A 23603-nucleotide genomic window follows, 5' to 3' on the forward strand; every position below is an offset into this window, starting at 1 on the left:
GCTATCTAAAGGCCTATGGCTGATTTTGTACCTTTCGTCATTGTCAGATGTGCTAACATAGCTTGCTAGTGCAGTGGTTCAGCCGAAAGCCGTGTGTCTAAGACAAAAAATAATGCATTTACGTGAGTCTGTAATTTATATACCGGTACTGACAGTATATAAATTAGCTACATGTATTTGAATGGGCTTCAACTTCGTCAATACTGTCGTTTTCCTGTTTTGTTTTTTTGCCATTTGTTTTTCATTAAAAAAATCTATAAACGTAACGATTTGATTTTTTTTTTTTTCACTTTCGCTGGGATCACTGAATGGGACTTTATACGCCGTAGAAGTGACGTAGTTAATCGGATTAACTACCATAGCAATAGATGAATACAATTTTGGCTATATCGCCCCGCACTACAACGTTCATGCGGTACCGATGCATTGAACCATAGATTGCACCTGTAAGATTAGTCTATTTGAAAAGAGCGGTATTGTATTCAATCTATTATATGATTGAAGACAGGTGATGAGTGCAACCTACTGCAGTGCAGCGCGGTATATTCAAAAATTGTATTCATCTATTGCTATGGTAGTTAATCCGATTATGACGTCACTTCTACGGCGTATAGCGCGGATTATTCCAAACTTGTTTTTACCTACTGCTATATAGTATTAATCCGATTATTACATAACTTTGCCAGCGTATTCAAGACATAGGTTATGTAGGGATAAACTGTACATGGGTATAGAGGCCCTGCATGCTTTTATCGATTGGCTCCAAACAAAGGATTTGAACCGGTGTCCTTCACCGTAATCACGGCCCAGTAGCCGACAGTCCATTCAATCAAATGTTGTCAGTGTGCGAGACGAACGATGTATAAATCTGGAGGTCACATTATCACTTATCATGCTTATTGTAAAAAGTTTGTCCAATGCATATATACTGTGTGTATTGTTCCCGGGTATTGTCAATGCAGTCAAGCAAACAGGTATTATATTTTGAAAAGGCCGCTATAGTATATTCACAGGGTGTCTTGAATGGCCAATCATATGGGACATAATCAAATTGCAGTGACTGCTTCCTTTGTTACCACATGTCAGTCATTTTGTGATTATTGGACCATGTAAACCTGCAAAAAAACGAGCCAAAGTGCAGGCCCTATGACTATCCCGGTATACTATGTGAACTCAGCCTGATCGAATGAGCGTATTTCGTATAGCGAACAGCGAGTATGTCAGTTTACCCATTTTCTTCGTCTTATCAAATGCTTGTAACTTTACTTCTTGAGGTCACATTGCATTCAATGAGGTGTCATAATGTGCGGAATTAGATAGTGCATCTATTAAAAAAATGAATTTACCCACATATGGTTTAGGTTTTTAAAATTTGGACGGTATACGCTGCACTAAAATCGAACACGCGCGATTCCCACTATACTATACTAAACGCAGGTATACGGCCTTTTCGAATAGCTCTTATGTGACCCGGTACTATGAAATTACCTTGCTCGATTTAAGCTATACGCGTCCACCTGCAAAACGTGCATCGTATACCGAATAGTATACTTCTATGCGATCGTAGCCTTATGTGACCCGGTACTATGAAATTGCCTTGCTCGATTTAAGCTATACGCGTGAACCTGCAAAACGTGCACCGTATATACCCGAATAGTATACTTCTATGTGAACGCAGCCTTATAGTCCATTTTCTCACAGCGGGCACATCTCATTTCATGACATCACCGTTTTTCTAGGCCAAATCTGTCTCGTTCGAAGGAACTCACCGCTTAAGTTGGTTTTTGCGGAATATCAATTTTAAACGTCTTATTTTCTCAAGAAAGGAGTCATTTTCATTGTCCTCATAATATTAGCTTGCCAATGATATGATGTTGTCCGAGCAATAGAACTGCCCTTTAAAGACATTTCTTGTTCATATTAGATTACTCACATGCATTTGACTGTGCCCTTAAGAAGCTTGATCGTTTGTAAGCAAAATTCAGCAAATATTAATACCAAGTATCCATGTTTACCAAAATAGATCTAAGTTTAATGTACCACTTTAATAAAGGGTATTAAGTGATTTTCATATCAAACAAAAAATTCGAAAGATCCAATTTCCATTTTTAGTTGTGGTTTTTAAATATTTTCATTAAAATATCAAATTTCCCAATTTTGGAGATTTTTCGAAGATTTATCCTATTGCATTTATTTTGACAACGTACAAAATACCAAATCTTATTTTTTACATTCAAAATGTTAAAGTGCACAAGTGACATTATTATGTCTTATTCTTTATTCAAGCTATACAATGTTCTAATGAAAGGTGGCCTGCTGATGCGCACGATACTTGGCATCAAGCATTTGACTGTACTGGACGATTGACGTGTGAAGACAGTGAAACACAGCTACTTGAAACTTGTACCACAGGTATTATGTTAAGTTGATACTACACCCCTTGATAAATTTGTGACTATTTTTGCATTTTTCTCAAAAATTAATAACACATTGGTAACAAAACTTATGTATTTTATAGGGGCAAGGAATCCAGTTACTACACTGGAATTTCAGTGACTAAAGACAAGCGGTAGATTATTTATGATAAGAAAAGAGGTACCGCTAAAATGTATCACATTTCTTAACACATTATAATGAACCACTTGTCTTGAATCACTAAAATTTCAGTGAAGTAATTGGATTCCTTGCCCCTGATACATAACTTTAGTTTCCAGTGTGTAGTTATTTTTTGAGAAAAATGCAAAATTAGTCACAAAATGTATCAGGGGTGTAGTACCACCTAAGGTCTAAATAAAATTGTTTGATTGGCGTAACATTAGAAGAAAAAAAAAACAAAACAAAATTAGGATAGGTCGGTAGGATTTTTTTTCTTCTTTCTTTTTTAGTATATTCAAGGACATTCTTTGTGCTAAGAAGTTAAAAATGCAACTTATAAAGCTGTAAATTGCTTTGGATAATTGAGTTGGATCTTTTTTCTTCTTCATTTTTAGATTGATTTTTTTATTTCCTTTTTTATATTTATAATTTTATTGGTGTTTATTTGCCAAAAAAGTCCTAATTTTAGGGTAGATCGGTTTACGCCAATCAAACATTTTTACGCCAATCGAACATTTTTTAGGCCTTATCTATATCAACATGGAGTTTGCAAAATGCAAGTTCTACGGAAGCGTCTAAGTGCCACGACTTGGCATGGTAATCATCTTGCCATGTCGACTTCTTATCAGCATTATATTAACATGTCAAGATAAATTATCGCGCCAAGTCAACTTAGTTAAAATCCATGTTGCCATTGCAATATTTAAATCAACCCGCCAAAATGGATGTGAATGTTGACATGGTAAGATAAATCATCACACCAATTATTTGCTTAACAAAAGGGTATGTAGATAATGATAAAATAAATTAACATGCGAAGTCGACTTAGTAAAAATGGATGTCGAGATTGTAAGATATGTTATCACGTCAAGTTGACTTCGCCAAAAAGGGGATGTCGACATAACAAATATGGATATCCAACAAGATTAAACTATAAATTAGCCCCTGATAGAGGGGTAAAGATTGAAAACATTAATATCAAAAGTAGAATATAATTATATTCTGTGTTGTCAAATAACATTAAGGTTACTTTTGGTCAATGTTACATTAAAACTAAGGTTACTCTTGCTTGGTATGATCCTTTATCTAAACATGTTGACTTACATTGCTTGTTAAGTCAACTTGACGCAACACATTATCCTGCCATGACGACATCCATTTGTTTGAGTTGACTTAGGGTGATACTTTTTTCGCCAAGGCGACATCCATTTTTTTGGTGTGTCGACTTGGAATGATAACTTGTCTTGCCATGTTGACTTTTTTTGTAAGTTGTCTTGGCGAGATAATTTGAATCGTCATGTTGACATAATGCTGACAATAAGTCAATTATCTTACCGAGTCTTGGCACGTGGCTATATATTATATATATAGACCAGCTCACAACCACCCACAATCAATGCACATCAATGAAGTGACTGGAAGTAAACGGACCTGCTCACTATTATTATGACCTTTGGGGGCCTCTGTTATGAAACAATATTGTTAAGACAAATATTATACCCCTTGTGTTAACCAGGTGTGCATTGGAAAGTCTTGAAATCGTTCGTATAGCCATATCTATCAGTATTTTGAGTGGGCCCGGTCGAGTGGGATTTTTCTTGGTCGACCGGGCTAAATCTGCACGATCGAGCGTCTTAGCCAATCATACAATGAGCCCATTCGGTCGTAATGTTTTCCATTCGGTCAAGATTATCGACTCAGTGAATTTCCATGCGACCGGACTTTTGACCCGCCCACAGAGTGTGGAGGTTGTGAAAGAGCCACGTGGATAGAGCATGATAATGTTGTTGGCTATCTGGTATAACCTACGGAAGCTTAAAAGTGCCACCGTAATCTGTAAAAAAGTCGAGATAATTATCCCGGTAAGCCGACTTCCTAGTGGTGAAAAGATGAGATAACAAGATCCTGGATATGGTCAAGTCGACTTCCTTGTGACCAGAAGATGAGATAACAAGATCCTGGACCTGATCAAGTCAACTTACTAGTGACAAAAAGATGAGATAACAAGATCCTGGACCTGATCAAGTCGACTTCCTAGTGACCAGAAGATGAGATAACAAGATCCTGGACCTGATCAAGTCAACTTACTAGTGACGAAAAGATGAGATTACAAGATCCTGGTTCTGGTCAAGTCGACTTCCTAGTGACCAGAAGATGAGATAACAAGATCCTGGATCTGGTCAAATCGACTTCCTAGTGACCAGAAGATGATATAACAAGATCCTGGATCTGGTCAACTCGACTTCCTTGTGACCAGAAGATGAGATAACAAGATTCTTGATCTGGTCAAATCGACTTCCTAGTGACCAGAAGATGAGATAACAAGATCCTGGATCTGGTCAAGTCGACTTCCTTGTGACCAGAAGATGAGATAACAAGATCCTGGATATGGTCAAGTCGGAAGTCGATTAGACCAGATCCAGGATCTTGTTATCTCATCTTCTGGTCACTAGGAAGTCGACTTGACCAGAACCAGGATCCTGTAATCTCATCTTTTCGTCACTAGGAAGACGGCTTACCGGGATAATTATCTCGACTTTTTTACAGATTACGGTGGCACTTTTAAGCTTCCGTAATAACCGGTAGTAGCCACGCCATAAATGTTCTGGGGAATGTTTACACGGGTATTCCGATCTCTACAGCATTATCTGGCTCGGAATTAAAATACTGTGAACGTGAATATATTTGCGGGATTACCCATAGCATGTTATTTGTATTATTTTCAAAAGGCATCGCAGTGATAATTGTCTAAACACTGTCGCTTTATTAATGTGAGATTGTTATTTTAAAATTATATAAGACACGTCGAATGCAATACATGGATGGATGAAATTACAGGGTGCTGCAGGCTGAGAAGGCCTATTCCTATAATTTTGAACCAACATTTTATAAATATTAATATTCCAAGTGTATACCTTTTCCATGTATATACAGCTCAAAAATACTAGCATGGCTGTATAATCATAAGGTAGTAGAGCGTGTACAGGTATGGCAATGCAGCAACTTCATTTGCCATCATGCCATCTTAATAAAATGCGTGTGATTTTCTTATCCCGGTCGAGTGAAACATAGACTGAAAGTGTGCGGTCCGATTTAGTGAGTATGTCGTTCGAGTGGAATGAAATAAGAACGAGTGGGTTATTTGCGCTCATTGGTTAAAACAACCAGTCGCTCGGGTTTTACCCAGACGACCGAGAAATTTCCCAGTCGACTTGGCCCACTTGAATACTGATAGACATGGCCAACGATATGTTCGTAACTTACGACAAGTCGGAAGATCTATTTTACTAAACTTACTTACGAACGGTTTCCTTCGTAAGTAATAGGGATTTACAACATGCAACAGGGACTCTTAGTAAAGTTACGTGGGTATTCGTAACTTTACGAACTGTTAAAATGTAAATGGATCCCTGGTCTCATGGTCTGTTTTCGGGTTGTTGTTTTTAATTATGACAATACTACTTTCCTTTTCATCTCTAGTACTAAGTAGTTGCTATGTGAATTCCAATGGCGCAGACTACAAAGGACGTGTTCAAACAACAACATCTGGCGATGATTGCGTGTTGTGGACAACCGATTTAGCGACTAATTATGGCTACACTGAAGAGCGATTTCCTCTTCTTGGTGCCCATAGTTATTGTCGTAATCCGGGAGGTTATAAGACAGCTCCGTGGTGTTTCATAATGGACTCTGGTAATTTTATCAGCGGGGTTGAAGCACCTGAAGATATTATTAATACGCCTGCTTCAGGTGATAACACAGGAGGTACAGGTCAGTAAAATCACAGATGATAAAATAGAATTCCTGGGTTTTCTTTAAAATTATGATTCATAATGAACAATGATGAAGTCAAATTAGATCAATTGGTATAGACCCTGGTACATAGGTGTATGGCGAAGCAAAGTAGTCTGTGTATTTCCTCATCATGAAATAATCAATCTAGCTTTAAAATTCCCCTGGACAAGGAATACCTGCTTACTGACTATGTGATGTGCGCTCATTCAAGACCCATTCAGTGACCCCATCGCAAGTGTGAAAAAATTGAAATTGTTTATAAATTGCTTTATTTGAAATAAAAAAAATTTTAGTTGAAAATGAAGAAACCATGTAACTAATTCCTGCAAAGTTTGATGCGGCTTGTAGGTTTATACTAGGGATGACCAATGAACCATCAACTTCATTAGAACACTCCCATAGACATGCAGGGAGCTCAACTGTGCACTGCTTGCACAGATATTTCTAAATTGAGCTCATTCTTTTTTTTCATAATTTTTCTGTAAAAATTGGGGATGTTAATGCCAATTATGTTTTGTAACTATCTTGCAAATTACAGCAACATAACTTATTTTATTTTCCTGTAAGTGCGAGTCAAAATTGGTCCATCGCCACAGTGCGCTTAATTGCCAGTGGCTGAGTTCAGCACTGCTCAAGAATGGCACAAAATATTCATGTCAATAAGATCAGGTGAACAACGTGGCCTACTGAGCTGTAATTTGGCAGAGTTGCCAGTAATACCTCTATCATACCCTCTGTAAAAAGGTTACAAAATTGAACAAGTAGATCGAGTTACAAATTAAATCACCAGCTTCCCTTTGAAATTTCCATACTCCTTTCGAATCATGCTAAGAAGACACCTTTCTGAACATAAATGTGAAGTTTCGTGCTCATTCGATGTAATGTTCACCTGATTTCAACCCTAAACGTTTTCTTATATTTAGGCCTATACCATCTACAACTTGCTGCTGGCTATACCTTGTTTAGAACTTTCAAAAGAAGTACCTGAATGTGCAACCATAACTGTTTCAAAATAGCCCGCGAAAGTCATGCAGCTAACTTCGAGGTCATGCATTGAATTGTATTGAATAAGGAATACTACGGGAACCAGCACCTTTTGTTAGAAGTCACACATGAGCATGATGAGTGAAGTGGATAACCTCTATTGTTGTGAATGAGTCAATGACCTTCAATGACACTTAAGATTTTCTTTGCATACACCTACTAATTGGTCATATTAAACCCAATAACATTGAAATTTTTGGTTGTGAAAAAAAAAGTTCACCTGTACTTAGTGCAATTTTGATTTTGTGCCATATCGGCCATCTTGGATGATTTTTGCCAAATGTTTTCTAAATGCATGATTTCAATGCCTCGGTTTGAAAAAATAATTGATGCCATTGACTAGTAAAGTGCCATTTCATAAGAAACCCCTTTGATACTTTCACAATATGCTTGTTTCATGTTTGCATATATGTTAAAATAAAGAAATATATAAAGGTAAATATATGATTATGCCAATTTTGCTCCCAATTGCTATTTTTGGACCTTGTCATTTCATTTCGTTCCAATGACCGGTCAGAATGGGAAACTTTGAAAATTCATAATTCGAATAGTTTTTGACCGATTTTGACCATTTAACCACCACAATACTTCTATTGATGAGTTCTATCCAGAAAATGATCTTTTGTAGCAATAGGGGCAACATGAAATTTTGATGGTTATCCCTATTTATACCTGTGCGTGACACACTATTAATTACTGCGCTTGTTTTTATGAACACTTTTTCTCACCATCTCGCTAAAGCGCTGCCTACTGTCCTACGTCTAGGTTCTTGATTATGTAAAAAGACATGTAATAACAATTTTTCTCTATTTGATATTTCTTGTTTCTCCAGAAAATGAATTCACGATTGCGTCTATAACATTGGATGAACCATTTAACGATGCTTTGACTGATCCAACATCTCAAGCATTTGGAAACATGGCAACTCAGTTTGAAACAGAGGTATGAAGTTTTAAGCAAAACAAATATTCTAACCTTTTCGATGGTAAACACGCCGATATAAGTTAAGTTCTGTTCACATCTATACTGCGCCAATAAAGTATCCTTACACTTGGAAAAATAATCACAATCTTGCACATTATGACACCACTTGAATCCAATGTAACTTCAAGAAGTAAAGTTACAAGCATTTGATAAGACGAAGGTCCCGTTTTAAAAGTGACAAACTGGCCTATTCAAATAAAATGAAAGATATGAAAAGTACAGAAAAGCAAAAACTTAAATAAAAACTGCTTTAAATAACGCTTTATTGAGGAAACTGTGATGTCTCTTTGTCTCGCTTGTTGGAATCTTTTTGCGCCTTGTATAGGCCAGTTTGTCACTTTTAAAACTGGACCTTCGTCTATTCAATTGTTTGTAACTTTACTTCTTGAGGTCACATTAGATTCAATGTGGTGTTAAAATGTGCAGGTTAGAGAGTGCATCTATAAAAAAAATTCTCCCAATATTGTTCAGTTTTGAAATTGTGATTATTTTTCCAAGTGTAAGGATACTTTATTGGCGCAGTATACTACTCCCCAAATAGAAACGAAATATTTGTTTTAAAATTATTTCAGATGGACAACGTGATGGCAGAGGAATTTGGGTCGGACTTTATACGCACACAGGTCATGAGTTTCAGGTAACATGACAATTATATTGTCACATTAGTCGTGAAAACTAATGTGGGAAAAACTTTCTTAAGATTAATTGACAGGCACTTCCCACGTGGTCATGCCCTTAACAAGATCTTTAACAGAAGTACAGTAAAAATGAGTTACTCTTGCATGCCCAACATGCAAAGCAAAATCAAAGCGCACAACACCAGAGTAATCAGGAATGAAAAACAGGAAACCACGCCCAAAAAATGTGCAATTGTAGGGTCAAAGGGTCATGTCCACTCCGTGGGAATGGCCTCGTCAGTTCCATAATATACAAAGCTACGGTGTCATCAGATGACACAAAAAATGTATATGTAGGCCTATCTGGTGGCCCATTTAAAACACGTTACCATAATCATACTAAATCATTCCGGCACGAAAAATACTCAACTGAAACAGAACTTTCCAAGTTTGTATGGAAATTAAAGAAAGAGGAAAGGGACTTTGAAATTCGATGGGACATAGTAAAAAGGTCAAATACATCGATGCGTCAATCGGGGTTATGCAACCTTTGCTTAGAGGAGAAAATCGAAATCATCAATAATCAAAACACTTTAAATAAGAAATCTGAACTCATGTCGACTTGTCGTCATAGGAGAAAGGTAACAAGCCGTGTAAAAAAGAAATAATCAGTTGGTTGATGATCGCCCGTAGAAAACGGACGTGAAACCCAGGGTACCAACCCATATCATGGAAATGTGTTAAATTTATGTATTTTTGCTCTACCTAGGTATTGAGCACTCTTTCAGCTGTGCATTTAGCTACTATATTATATGACAATTATATTATGTTGAAACTGGTATCGCATGTAGTATTCATACTATAGTAGCATCCATGTAGATCTTTGAAAAATCTAAGGTAATGCAAATATAAAGTCCTTTGCATGACATAATCTAATTATGTTCCCTTTATTTGTACCCCTGTGAATGTCATGTTCCAAATTAGCGTACTTAGCTCGTATTCCATGCATTCCTGAGCAAGCTGTTTACGTGACATAATACAACATGCACCAGGTTCATTACCATTGTAGCATGGCAGATTTATTCCAAGAGTTCAATCAGAAGTGGAAATATCGCATTCTTACAGTATTTTAACATAGCAGCGATTTCAACTCAACAAAACGCAAAATGCAAAAGATTGTTATTAGTGATGGAGCGTGCAGAAATGCATTCACAAAATGACCATTTTCGTTTATTTGTTACCACCAAGAACTCTATTATAAGAAAAAAATAAGAGGAAAATACAAATTATAACGAAAAATATGAAAACTTCAACTTTCGTTATGTGATACTCGGATAGTCACTCACGATACCCCTGTCATCTTGCGCTCAAACGTTTAGTTGCTTTTAAGACACGGAGTTAAAACTTATCAGACAATTTAATAAAGGCTGAATAAATAATATCTAAACAATGACATTGCTTTATACCATCAATACATTTTATAGGCAGAAGGGTAGGTGGGTAGCATTTGTACTGGTGCTGCAGATTTTGTATTGTTTGTAGCGATGGTGATAGTGGTGGGTGGTATTACTGCTGTTACTAGTGTAAATTTAAAATGAGAATTCTTTCAAAGCGATGAGAATTGAACAAAACTATGATAACTGAACATGAAACTTTCTAATTCAAATGAATGAGAAATACTAATTAGGCCTAAAATAATTGTTTGATTGACGTAACATGAAAAAATCTAGCATGGATTGACCCGTTTGAATTTGGCCGCCATTTTAGACTCAAATACACTTTTGCAGTGGCCCCTAGATCTATTTTAATCATCATATGCTTCAGCACCTTTGAAGTTTAAGAAGTTGTATACTATGACGGTATGACCATAATGACACATGGATTTGCTGTGTCATTTCATAATTGTTTTCAAAGGTAGTGAAATAGAGTTTGTTATTTTGGGTCATATGGTTAGCCGGTATTTCCAATGTTTTGTTGTTAAACAATTATGTATATAATTTAAAGGTAAAATAAAATAGTTCCATAACATTCTAAGACTGTAGACATGTGTTATTATGGATTTCAATTTGGGGATTTTGGCCGCCATTTTGGATTCAGGAAAAAAATCGAGATGGCCCGTGTGCTTCTTTTTTTCCTTTTTACCCAAGCAACATATGTGCCAAGTATGGTTCTGATAACAAAAAGTGTCAGTCTTTTCCTGGTATGGACCTGCCTATTACTGCTAGATGTCTTGTTGTACCCTGTACGAAAGTTGGTGAGCTGATCCTGCCTGGGAAATTAATTGTGAAAGGTCTAGGGTGTGCGCTTCTAAGCAGCAAAGTTCCTGAGTCGTTGTTATGTAATGATGTGGGGCCGTAGTGGTCAGCGACCACCTAAATATAATATTAAGCGTGATGTGCGTGTGGATTGTCTGTGCGTAGCGTGCTATAAATAATTGCGCTTTTATGGTTAGTTAGGGGCGTAGAGACTATAACTGGCTAAAATAGGCTGTTTTTGCATGCTTTTAATCGACACAAGTCATAGTTTCAGGTAACATGACAAATAAACTATACTCAAACTAGTAGTATTCTATCTGTAGAAACAAAATACCGGTACGGTAAATTAAGTGGCAATAGACATGGTGGTTGTGGTGGTGGTGATGGTGGTGGTGGTGGTGGTGGTGGTGGTGGTGGTGGTGGTGGTGGTGGTGGTGGTGGTGGTGGTGGCAGCGGTGGTGGTAGTGTCGGTTTTGTTTTTGGTGCTGATTTTTGGCGATGATGGTCGGAGGCGGATCGAGAATGGTGGGCGTAGGGACTTAAATATGCTGACTGCATGCTTTTGATCCCCTTCTGAACCCACCCTGGTGCTGTTGTTGTTATTATTTTTGTTTTTGTTTTTTTCACGCGGGCGTTCATTGAACCATGTTCTTTTTTTTTCAGGGAAGGTAGTGTGATTACGGAATTCATTTGCTTTTGGAACGTTCCGCGGGACCCGTTTACTTTTCTCGAAAGAATGACAGAAGAAAGAGGTTTTATTGAACATCTACGATTGCTTCGTGGATCTGTATCAATGGACAATGGTGGTAAGTTCCTGGAGATGAATTATATGGGGAAACATTTGTTGGCAGGCCAAAAGCGTGGATGGGCAAGAACAATGTTTGCAGGAGAAAAGGGGAGGATGAAGTGATTTTAGCCGAATTTAAGGGCACCGGTGTATGGATGTCGGATACCTTCAAAATACGCCTAAGATAATACGCCTAATATAATACGCCTAACCTTAGACGTCTAAGATACTAAGATGCATTCTTAGGCGTCTAAGATGCAATCTTAGGCGTCTAAGAAATTCGCCGTAGACTTAAATCAACGAATCACAGGATCAGAAATCCCAAACAACCAATCATATTGGGCGTATTCAATTATTGACCAATGAAATCTTAGACGCCTAAAATTGTTTTACACGTCCAAGATTGACCATTTACCGTGACTAGTGATGGACGGTATCGCAAATTCGATCTAAATGTACGACGGACGCTAGCTGTTTAGGCCGGTGTCACTTGTCACTGGCGCCTGTTGTTGTTGACCCGGTTGTTAGCCATACCCACACTCATAGAGCCAACCCATCAAAGACACAGGTTTGTGCCTTCCATTTTAATACGCAACCGTGAAGCAAAGCGCCATCTCAAGGTCACCTGGTCTGGTACAGCGCTTGAACACTGTGAACACCCTGTCTATCTTGGAGTTACTCTGGATAGGTGTCTCTCCTATATTCATGTTGAGAAGACAAAGATGAAAGTCAGTGCAAGAAACAACATCTTGAGTAACCTCACCGGAACAAGCTGGGGTGCAAGTGCTCACACTCTGAAGGCAACGGCCTTGGCTCTATGCTACTCAACAGCAGAGTATGCATGCCCTGTATGGGAGAGATCGCCTCATGCAAAGAAGGTGGATCCAGCCCTGAATGCTAGCTGTCGCCTGATAACAGGATGTCTTCGAGCAACACCAACTGAGAACCTGTACACTCTAGCAGGTATAGCGCCACCAGATGTTAGACGTAACGTAGCAAGCATGAAAGAACGCCAGCGCCAAGCCACTGATGTAAGACATCCCCTGTTTGGGCATGTCCCCCCAGAAAGTCGTCTAAAGTCCAGAGATAGCTTCCTGAAAAGTGTAACTCCACTTGAAACATCAGCCAACAGTAAAGAGTAGCAAAATGGGAGGAGAGATCTACAAATCACCCACCAATTTTGAATATTCCTGTTGGCGAAGAACTACCACCTGGTGCAGATGCAAGTTGGGTTGAATGGAAATGCCTTAATAGGTTAAGGTCTGGTGTAGGAAGATGTAAAGTCAACCTCAGCAAATGGGGATATCGAAAGAACACAGATGTAACCTGCGAATGTGGAACAGAACCACAAACAATGGATCACTTACTGTGTTGCCCTCAACTGGAGCAAACATGCACAACTGCTGACTTAGCAGTTTACAATGAGAATGCTGAAAAATGTGTGCAGCACTGGCTGAAACATTTTAATCTTGTCAATTTTCCGAGTAATGCCAACGCGTACAATTTTGAGTAACGCTGACTCGATATTATTATGTTGGTCGCACTCATTTGCACTTACTTTATTGAGTTGTTACAACTCAGAAAATGAAACTAGCCTAGGTTAGCATTAATTTTCTAGAGGTGTGCTATAGTATACAAAATTTTGCACTGATTACAAAAATAAATATTTGAATACTGCTAATTGTGCCAATATGATCCAATTACGTGAATTAAGTAACAAAGTACCAAATTGGAATAACTCAAAGCAATACCAGTACCAGTAACTTAATATGAACGAGTTACATCAACTTACATGTTGAGTTACAATAACTAAACTAATTGAATATATGAATACAAAACCCACCCAAGTCCATACGTTGGCCAAAATGAGTTAAGCATGGGAAATTGTTGCTATACATAGGCCTGTCATATGTATGAAAGAACAACTCAAATTCATCATCTGTGTCTATTGAGCATGTGAGAAATAGCATGTATGAAAGAACCACCCAATTCCGTGATTTGAGTCTTGTAACTTGTGATTGAAATCCAGTATGTATAAAAGTCCACTTGTAACACATTCATTGCTGGAGAGTGACTTTTGAAAAAAAAAGGGTTTAATAAAGGCAGAATGCTTATCAACATTATACATACCTGTGTGCTTTATTTTGTATTATCTTACTAGTGGTAATCTCATTCCAACGTTGTTGTCTTTGTATATGATAAAAAAAACCACACAAGTCCAAAATTTAAAATGAACCCTACAAAGTCCCTGAAATGCTAATCGTCATACTTTATACAGTTTAATTCACTTATTTGCACGTACAACTTACCATATTGACCAGGTAAATCTAACTTAAGGATTTAAAATGATACACAGGTTTTTCTCTCAAAATCACTTCCCATGGACTTGGATGGGTTTTGTATTCATGTATTCAATTGGTTCTTTGAACCTTGTTTATTTTTCTAAGTTCCCTGAACTTGAATTCAGAAGTTGGCATTACTTAAAAAGTGGACGCAACGACTTACATCAACTTTTTAAGTAATGCCAACAAAGTTGATTAGTTGACGGAACTTTTTGAGCTCTTTCAGCATTTTTTAAGTTCGGATAACTAAAATGAATTTTGTTTTGGCAACTTTTACACTATTTTTGAGTTGTCCAAACTTACTCCTTTTGAATTGCGCCAACAACATTTCTATGAGTGCAGGTGTAGCTGATGTTGCAGGCTGTGTTGGCTTGGTTGGTGATTGTGTTATTTGTCAACATGTACCTGATACAAAATGGGGCGGCAATTTGCCATAATTCTACCGGATTATAATGGCACTTCCTTGATAATAGTGAATACAATATTCGTAACTTATATATAAACTGAACTGAACTGAACTGATCCCTCTGTACTTTTATACGATCGACACTGCGCATGTTATCTGTAATAGTAGACCTCCAAGGTGTTTTTGCAAGATATCACATTGGTGATATCGTCCATCACTACAATTTAATCTTAGACGTGTAAGAAATTTTAGTCGTGTAAAATCTTAGGCATCTAAGATTTCATTGGTCAATAATTAAATACGCGTAAGATGATTGGCTTTTTGGGATTTCTGGTCCTGTGATTCGTTGATTTAAGTCTACCGCCAAATTCTTAGACGTCCAAGGTTGGGCGTATTATCTTAGGCGTATTTAGAAGGTTTCCGCCATATATACCTTCAAAATGCGCTTAAGATAATACGCCTAACCTTAGACGTCTAAGATACAATCTAAGACGTCTACGATGCATTCTTAGGCGTCTAAGAAATTCGCGGTAGACTTAAATCAACGAATCACAGGACCAGAAATCCCAACAGCCAATCATCTTAGGCGTATTTAATTATTGACCAATGAAATCTTAAACGCCTAAGATTATTCTTAGACGTCTAAGACCATTAAGACCGTGACTAGTGATGGACGGTATCGCAAATTCGATCAAAACGTACGACGGACGCTGTTATATCACTTGACAAATGGCGGTCACACAATCTGAACCATTTCTCGCTGAGATCAGACGTACTATGCACGATGTAGTTCGACAACTATCGGCAGAGAGTGTTCCCAGAATTTCTCTAGACGCAATTTCAAACACCTAAAAACAATATTGGGATTTCTGGTCCTGTGATTCGTTGAATTCACATCACGTGATTAAACATTTTAAAGTTTACATTCGGATGTTCCAATATCTGGAATATATAAAAGGGTGAAGATTTTTTTGCACGGTCAAAAAAGAAACCGGTTGTTTCACCCGTCCCCGTACAGATTTGTATTACACAGCCTGTGACCTGTGATTATATTTGTTTTAGACATAAGAAATCAAATAAGGACAGAACCAAACTTTTTTTTAAAATTTTATAGATAATACTTTCATGCCATGTTCTAATAATGAGTTGAGATGTAGAGATGGAGAATGTATACCTATGACGTTTGTTTGTGATGGTTTTGAAGACTGCCTTGGTGGTGAAGATGAATGGCCTGCAAATACTCATTGTCAAGGTAATATTTCTACGTGATCTTTTGATTGGCAGCTTTAACCAAAAAAATCTGTTTTATGAATAATTAGTTGCAACTGTCTATCGTCGTCTGCTAACCAGTTATGTGTATAAATAAATGATATTTGCAAATGAAGGCATAACACACATACATCAAAATTATGTAAGCGTGAATAATGAATCAAAACTGTCAAATTAGGCGTTAATATGAATTTATAAGTATTGGACTACTTTTTACTTTTTGCACAATAACACCATTTTTGAAACTCCTGCGTCTGAAACCTTTAACGTAAGAGTCCGGAGGCACTCACATGTAAAGGTGGTATGGTTGAGCGTTCAGGGTTCCCTTTTTCAGGCTCCACGGCAGTTCTGAAGATCTATTTGTTGCGGATCATCTTCCGGTTCTTTAGCCTCACCTTGAGTAACACTCCCACAATTGTAACTCTTTGGCTCAAAGTTCAAAAAAGCTGTGGAATCTCTTAGAGCTCCACAAAGATATATATTGAAATTGCAGTTCAGAGGCCCTATTTTCCGCAATTACCAAAGTTTGGTGCTCCGTCCCACACACCCTACCATACTTATGCGTGTAAAGTCAACACTAGAGAAAATGTTTTTACCTTTTACACAATAATAGAGCTTACTGGTGTTTGACTATCAAAATCATAGTCCGAAGTACCAAACTTGCACACATTAATTTTGGTAGCAATTTTGTGTAGTCCCGAGTGCAACCCGGTGGATCCTAGTTGTCAAGGTTTAAAATTTTGTTCGTGATATTTTGATTGATAGTTTTTTTATAATAACTAATTGAAAGTATATAACTACTCGCCGTCTACGACACACTACTTACGCGTGTACAGGCTGGCCTAATAAAAACTGTCTGTTGGGAGGTTTGTACCATAATTCTCAAAATATGAAGAAAATACCTTATATGAAAATTTCATTAGATTCGATTCTCCATGATGTGACACCGGTGCGATTTAACACTCATACATCGTCATTATTTTAGATAGTACCGAGTGCTACTCGACGGATCCTTATTGTCCAGGTGAAAGTTTTGTTAATGACATTTTGACTGACAGTTTGAGCAAAAAGCTTGTTTATAGTAATTAATATTAATATTGACTGCTATGAGGGGCACAGTTAAGGCCGGTTCAAAGTGAATATTCGAAGGCGAATATTCGGCTTCGAATACGTTTTGGGCGTCAAAATATATGCGGCTTCGAATATAAAACTATGAACCGGAGAAAGATATATTTCTACAATTCACAGCGTAGCCCGACTGTTAACAAGTATTGCCCGTTGACCAAGGTAAGCAAAATTTAGAGAATTTCTTTAACAAAGTTAATAAAATCATAATAAGTAAACTCCATTGAACTATTGTCATGATTTAATGTCTGTATAAATGGGTCTAAATAGGAGCAGTGGCATAACCAGTGGGGGCCGGGGGTGCAAGCTGCCCCCCGGACACAAAAAACCTGGAAGAAGAGTCAAAAATTGGGAAACACTGATATGCCAAAAACCAGGAGCTTCATGGCGCTCAGCCCCCTTGACCCCCGCCTGGGCTTCGCCCCTGGACCCCACCGACTCCACCCGTTTAACGCTTTGTGGCAAGCGAGCTTTCTCTCGAACATAAATACTAAAACATTTGATCAGAAATTGGGGATTTTTCAATCTTGCCCCCCCCCCCCCGGAAGGTCAGGTCTGGTTTCTCCCCTGACCTGAATAGGTGTCAACAAGATATGCTTTTCGGGGCATTTACGACCTGCCTGTAACAGGGGCAGAGGTTGACCCATACCTTCTTGTATAGGTTTCAACTGCAAAGCAAATCAAGAAATGAATGAGTCAATCGATAAATAAATAAATAAATAAAAAATAAATAAATAAGTCAATAAATACATAAATAATTAAATAAATAAATAAATAAATAAATAAATAAATAAATAAATAAATAAATAAATAAATAAATAAATAAATAAATAAATATATAAATATCATAAGATATGATTGAAGCGACGACAAATATGACAGCCCTCACAAGTGTTATATATGAGACCACCCACGGTGACCCCCCCAAATATATGTCGAGTTCAACAAAATTCAACTCCCACAAATATATTTCCGGTGAATACTTTTTTCATTGGCTGATATCCACTTGAGATCGGTATCATCAAAGTAGTATTGCTCTCATTTCATGATTCATTGAGCAATCAATGTTGGCATTTGACCGAAATACGCGTCAAATGATAAAAAAGTCTCGTTCCGAACTTGTGTAGGCCTACATTGCTAGGGCCTAAGTGTGTTTTAATGCCTGATTCACAAATTATAGAAATAAACAAGAATTTATTTTAAAAGAACACGCAATGATAGGGTACCAACGCTCGTGGTTTTGGTTGTTCTGCATAGTTTATGAAGATATTCATTGCAAAGCGCTATATATACATTCCTACATATTACTTATTTTTCCCTCTTAATTATTAATTATAATTATGAATTTGACTGATAACAACGCATCTTTATTCCGCCCAAAATAACATCGTTTATAGGTGCCAAAAACGTCAAAAATTCCGCTAGTGCGGAAAAGATGACAAAAATGGGTGAACCTCCATGGCAAACGCATTTTTATATCAATAACCAATGATTTACCACCCCCAGACCCTCACACATCCTCTGCCAGGGGCAGATGCATATGGGGACCTAGAACTGGGGCCGACCAAACATTATTTATGTAAAAGTAGGCATATTTATTGTGGGACATTAGAGCACATCAGGCATATCGAATAGGATTCTGAATACGAAGAATGTCCTTTTGATATCAAATAATTTTGATTTTTTGAAATTCGCAATGAAATACACATTTTATGGCATATGATTAAAAATTGATATTTTTGATATTTAACAGTCCTCAAATTAAACTTTGATATTTAACAGTCCTCAAATTAAACTTTATAAATCTGATGATTTATACTTATAGTGTATGTAGGTGGGATGAAAAGCCGACAATCAATTGACAATTTTGACCTTTCGTATTGAAAATATGAAAAATAAAAAAAACAACAAAAAAATTAGGAAAAAAAAAAAAAAAAATCCATATCTTTAATATGTAAGGGCAACATTTTCAATTGATCGTCGGCTTTTCCTCCCAGCTACATACACTTTAAGAAAATATCATTAGATTTATAATATTTACTTCGAGGACTGTTATATATCAATATGTGAAAAATATCAAATTTTAATAATTTGTCATAAAATTTGTATTATCTCGTGAATTTCAAAAAATGAAAATTATTTGATATCAGAAAGACATTCTTCGTATTCATAATGTAATTCGATATGTATGACATGCTCTCATGTCCCACAAAAATACTGTCAAAACGCTCATTTCAGATCCCTTAATTTTCATTGGGGATTTTTGAAATCATCGTTCGTCGAACGATATTCAGGTGACCTCGAGCCTTTCATATAAATCAATAGTATCTCGCTATCAGTTGCGCGATATTTAATCCGATTCAACTCGGCGTGTCATCATATTTTATTCGTTGCCGTATATATTTTGACGTCACAAAAAGTATTCGAAGCCGAATATTCACCTTCGAATATTCACTATGAACCGACCTTAGAATGATAGGCCCGAGGTGATGTCAAAACCATCACCAAGGGCCTATAATTTTTGACTCCTCCCGAATTAAGCAGCCAATATTTGTTTTATATACCGAATATATAGATTCTTCTCATTTGATTGGTTAAAAGATTTCCTGAACTGACAAGGCCTACAAGCTTTTAACTGCATACATGTAGGCCTTGATTTTGAACTTTAACAAAGTTTAATTACTTACCAAAATGATGTCCTCTTCTAGTTCTTCAGTGTCGATTCACCACAAAAATGTCATTTAAAGTTAAAATCCAACAGGCAACACGGATAACGAAAATCGGGGAAGGTTTTATATGTAATTGGGTTTTGGAAGATGTAAGTCAAATAATTGACCACCAATAGTTTGGTAATGTCAACGGTGTGTCCACCTCGCATTATTTAATTAGCATGCTTCACTTTCTTCATCAAGGCGCTGACAAGGCCAGCAACGTTGGCAAGGTGGTACTCACAGATTTCTCAAAAGCATTTGACTTGATCGACCATACTCTGTTTATGGAGAAATTTATCCATATAGGAGTCCGTGAGTCTATTGTGCCATGATTGTCTGGCTATGTCAGCAATAAGCAACAGTGTGTTCGTTATAAATATGTTCTTTTTGATTACAAAACTGTAAATGGTGGTCTCCCACAAGGTACAAAACTAGGCCCAATAGGCTTTCAGATTATAATCAATGATGCTGTATCAAGTAGTGTGCCTAAAATAAAATGTTGGAAATATGTTGATAATGTGACAATTGTTGAGAACTGTATCCATCCCAAATCCAGCCATATTTAAGATGTTTTAGATGAATTCAGTGAATGGTCTGCCAATAATAATCTGAAACTTAATCCTTTGAAATGTCAAGCCCTACAGGTCTCCTTTAAGAGGAATCCACCCAATAATGTTCAATAATCAATGAAATTCCTCTCAACTTGATTTGATTTGATTTGAGTTTATTTATGCATATCATTCAATTTACAGAGTTCACATTATAAAAACATAGAATATAAAAAAGACAATAAAATTACATTTAAAATTACAATATACAATACAATTGCAGATATGCATAGGATAACCCTTTAAGCCCTAAAAAGGGCTTATTTCCAAAGGGATCCTTTAAAGCTTTTAAACATTGCACACAATAACATCAAAAATATCAAAAAACTAAATATGATATCATCAAAAATCAAAAATTAAAAACTTTGTTTCTGAGACAATTATTTTGGGTATTTGGATGCAGGACAACCTCAAATGGGATAGAAACATTGCTGAAATTGTGTACAAAACCAATCGTCGGTTGTATATGCTTAGGATCTTTAAAAGGTTTGGTTTAAATACCCAGGAATTATGTTCAAGTTACAAAGGATAGGTTTCACCATTACTTGAATACGCGGATGTAGTTTGGCATTCTTCCCCCACCACAACTCAAGATCATACTTTGGAGCAGCTGCAAAAAAAAGAACTTGCAAAATAGTTCTGGGTAAATTGTATGATGGTTATGATAACGCACTTAATCTTTGCCAGCGAGACTCTCTAGCTGATAGGAGGGAGGACCATTGTCGTAAGTTGGCCGAAGGACTTTCTGCTTCTATTCGAACAAAAGATCTCATCCCTCCTAACAGACTGGAAAGTCATGGCAGGGTCCTTCGCAATGCAAATCAAATCTCTCAACTTTATGCAAGGACCAATCGTTTCAAAAACAGCGCATTTTCATACTTTATCAACTTGTTGAATAAGTGCCCTGAACTGTTTTGCATATTCTGACCTTTTAGATCTGGTAATATTGTGCCAATTTTACCCTTTTAATAGGGTGTATTTATAATGTTTTGAATGATGTGATGAATAAGTGCAATATTTTATTTTTATTGCTTTTCCTTGTTAATATTGATACTGTATTTTTTAATGTTTTTTAATATTGTAAACCACTTGTAATTTGGCCTAAGGGCCATGATTTGTGTGTAATTAAAATATACTATACTATATTATAATTATAATTTATACCGTATTATACCACAATTCTCAACAAAATATGCGAAATTAGCTTACAGAAATGGTAACCCCCCCTTATTGTTACATTGTGTGAAAATGTCAATATATTGCAAACCGTATGTAACACACCACTCCTCTGCTGAAAGAGCTTCACTGGCTTCCAGTAAATGAGCGTATTACCTACAAACTACTCACATTCGCTTATAAAAGTAGACATGAAACAACACCACTGTACATACAAAATCTTCTAAAATCTCACACATTTTCTGATGGTATGTTCCTACGGTCACATGCTGATGGCAGTCTGCTTGAATGTAATAGAACTCACACAACATATGGGGATAATGCCTTCTGCAATTCTGTGTCAGCTCACTGGAACCAATTACCTGTAAAACTTCGTACTTCACCTAGTCTGGCCACTTTTTAATGTAATCTGAAAACCCATTTATTTCCAAACTAAGTTTTTTTATTTTTAATTAAGTTGTACATTTTATTGTAGCCTAAGATGTAGTGTAAGTTGTACTTTTAAGATCATTGTAAAGCGCTTTGTTCATACTTATGCTAAGGCGCTATATAAATTTCGTTTATTGTTTATTGTATTATTGTTATTCGATTTACTGGTTTTGAAAACAAAGCCCATGATATGGCACTAATGCTATTTAACACGCATACATCAAAATGATGATAGTGTGAATAATACATAACAACTTTCAAATTTTCTTGCTATTATTTTAGATACTAACGGGTGCGACCCGATGGATCCTGATTGCCAAGGTAAAAGTTGTGTTAATGATATTTTAATCGAGAGTTTGACAAAAAACGTGTTTATAATAACTACTTGGAACCGGCTATTCGCCTTTTAATGTCCAGTTGTGCATTTAAATAAATAGTGTTTGCATGTTGTAAGACACACTTAACACGCATACATCAAAATGATGTTAGTGTAAATAATGAATCAAAACTGGTACAATTGCCTATTCGCTATTCACATCAGCACAATATTACTGGTGCTTTGCCTGTCTTAATGGTAGTTTGTTTTTATGCGAAAACGCAAAAAGCACATATTATTTCGCTTTTAATAATTTTAGATGCTCTGGCGTGTGAAACCGTTCAAGTAAGAGTCTACATAGAGAATAATATATTTACTTTCTAGATTATAACAACAGCTTACTGGTACATGGTGTTTGACTATATAAGAAGCATACAGTTAAAAGTATGCAAACTCCAAAATCACATACTTAAATTTTCTTGTAATTATTTTGGATGCGCCCAAGTCCGACTCGATAAATCCTATTTTTCAAGGTTAAAGTTTTGTTAATGATATTTTGATTGACAGTCTATTTGGATAAAATTATTGTACCACAATTCTCAAAATATGAAAAAAAAACGAAATTCTCAAACAGAAAAGGGCCAAGATTTGTGTGTAATTAAAATATACTATACTATATTATAATTATAATTTATACCGTATTATACCACAATTTTCAACAAAATATGCGAAATTCGCTTACTGAATGGTAACCCCCCCCCCCCTTATTGTTACATTGTGTGAAAATGTCAATATATTGCAAACCGTATGGAACACACCACTCCTCTTCTGAAAGAGCTTCACTGGCTTCCAGTAAATGAGCGTATTACCTACAAACTACTCACATTCGCTTATAAAAGTAGACATGAAACAACACCACTGTACATACAAAATCTTCTAAAATCTCACTTTTTTCTGATGGTATGTTCCTACGGTCACAGGCTGATGGCAGTCTGCTTGAATGTAATAGAACTCACACAACATATGGGGATAATGCCTTCTGCAATTCTGTGCCAGCTCTCTGGAACCAATTACCTGTAAAACTTTGTACTTCACTTAGTCTGGCCACTTTTAAATCTAATCTGAAAACCCATTTATTTCCAAA

At 36.6% G+C, this 23603-nt stretch overlaps 1 protein-coding gene across 1 annotated transcript in view; it reads left to right on the plus strand.

The window, feature by feature from the left end:
• The window catches only part of LOC140150214 (uncharacterized), a 38050-nt gene that overhangs the window by 13010 nt on the left and 1437 nt on the right, over nt 1-23603 (plus strand). The window contains exons 6-12 of the mRNA XM_072172220.1: nt 2287-2412; nt 6076-6366; nt 8267-8376; nt 8991-9055; nt 11954-12096; nt 15940-16077; nt 22426-22464. Of these exons, the coding sequence (XP_072028321.1) occupies nt 2287-2412; nt 6076-6366; nt 8267-8376; nt 8991-9055; nt 11954-12096; nt 15940-16077; nt 22426-22464 (912 nt within the window). The remainder of the gene's footprint in view (nt 1-2286; nt 2413-6075; nt 6367-8266; nt 8377-8990; nt 9056-11953; nt 12097-15939; nt 16078-22425; nt 22465-23603) is intronic.

This window comes from Amphiura filiformis, chromosome 4, assembly GCF_039555335.1.
Source record: "Amphiura filiformis chromosome 4, Afil_fr2py, whole genome shotgun sequence".
Lineage (NCBI taxonomy): Eukaryota > Metazoa > Echinodermata > Ophiuroidea > Amphilepidida > Amphiuridae > Amphiura > Amphiura filiformis.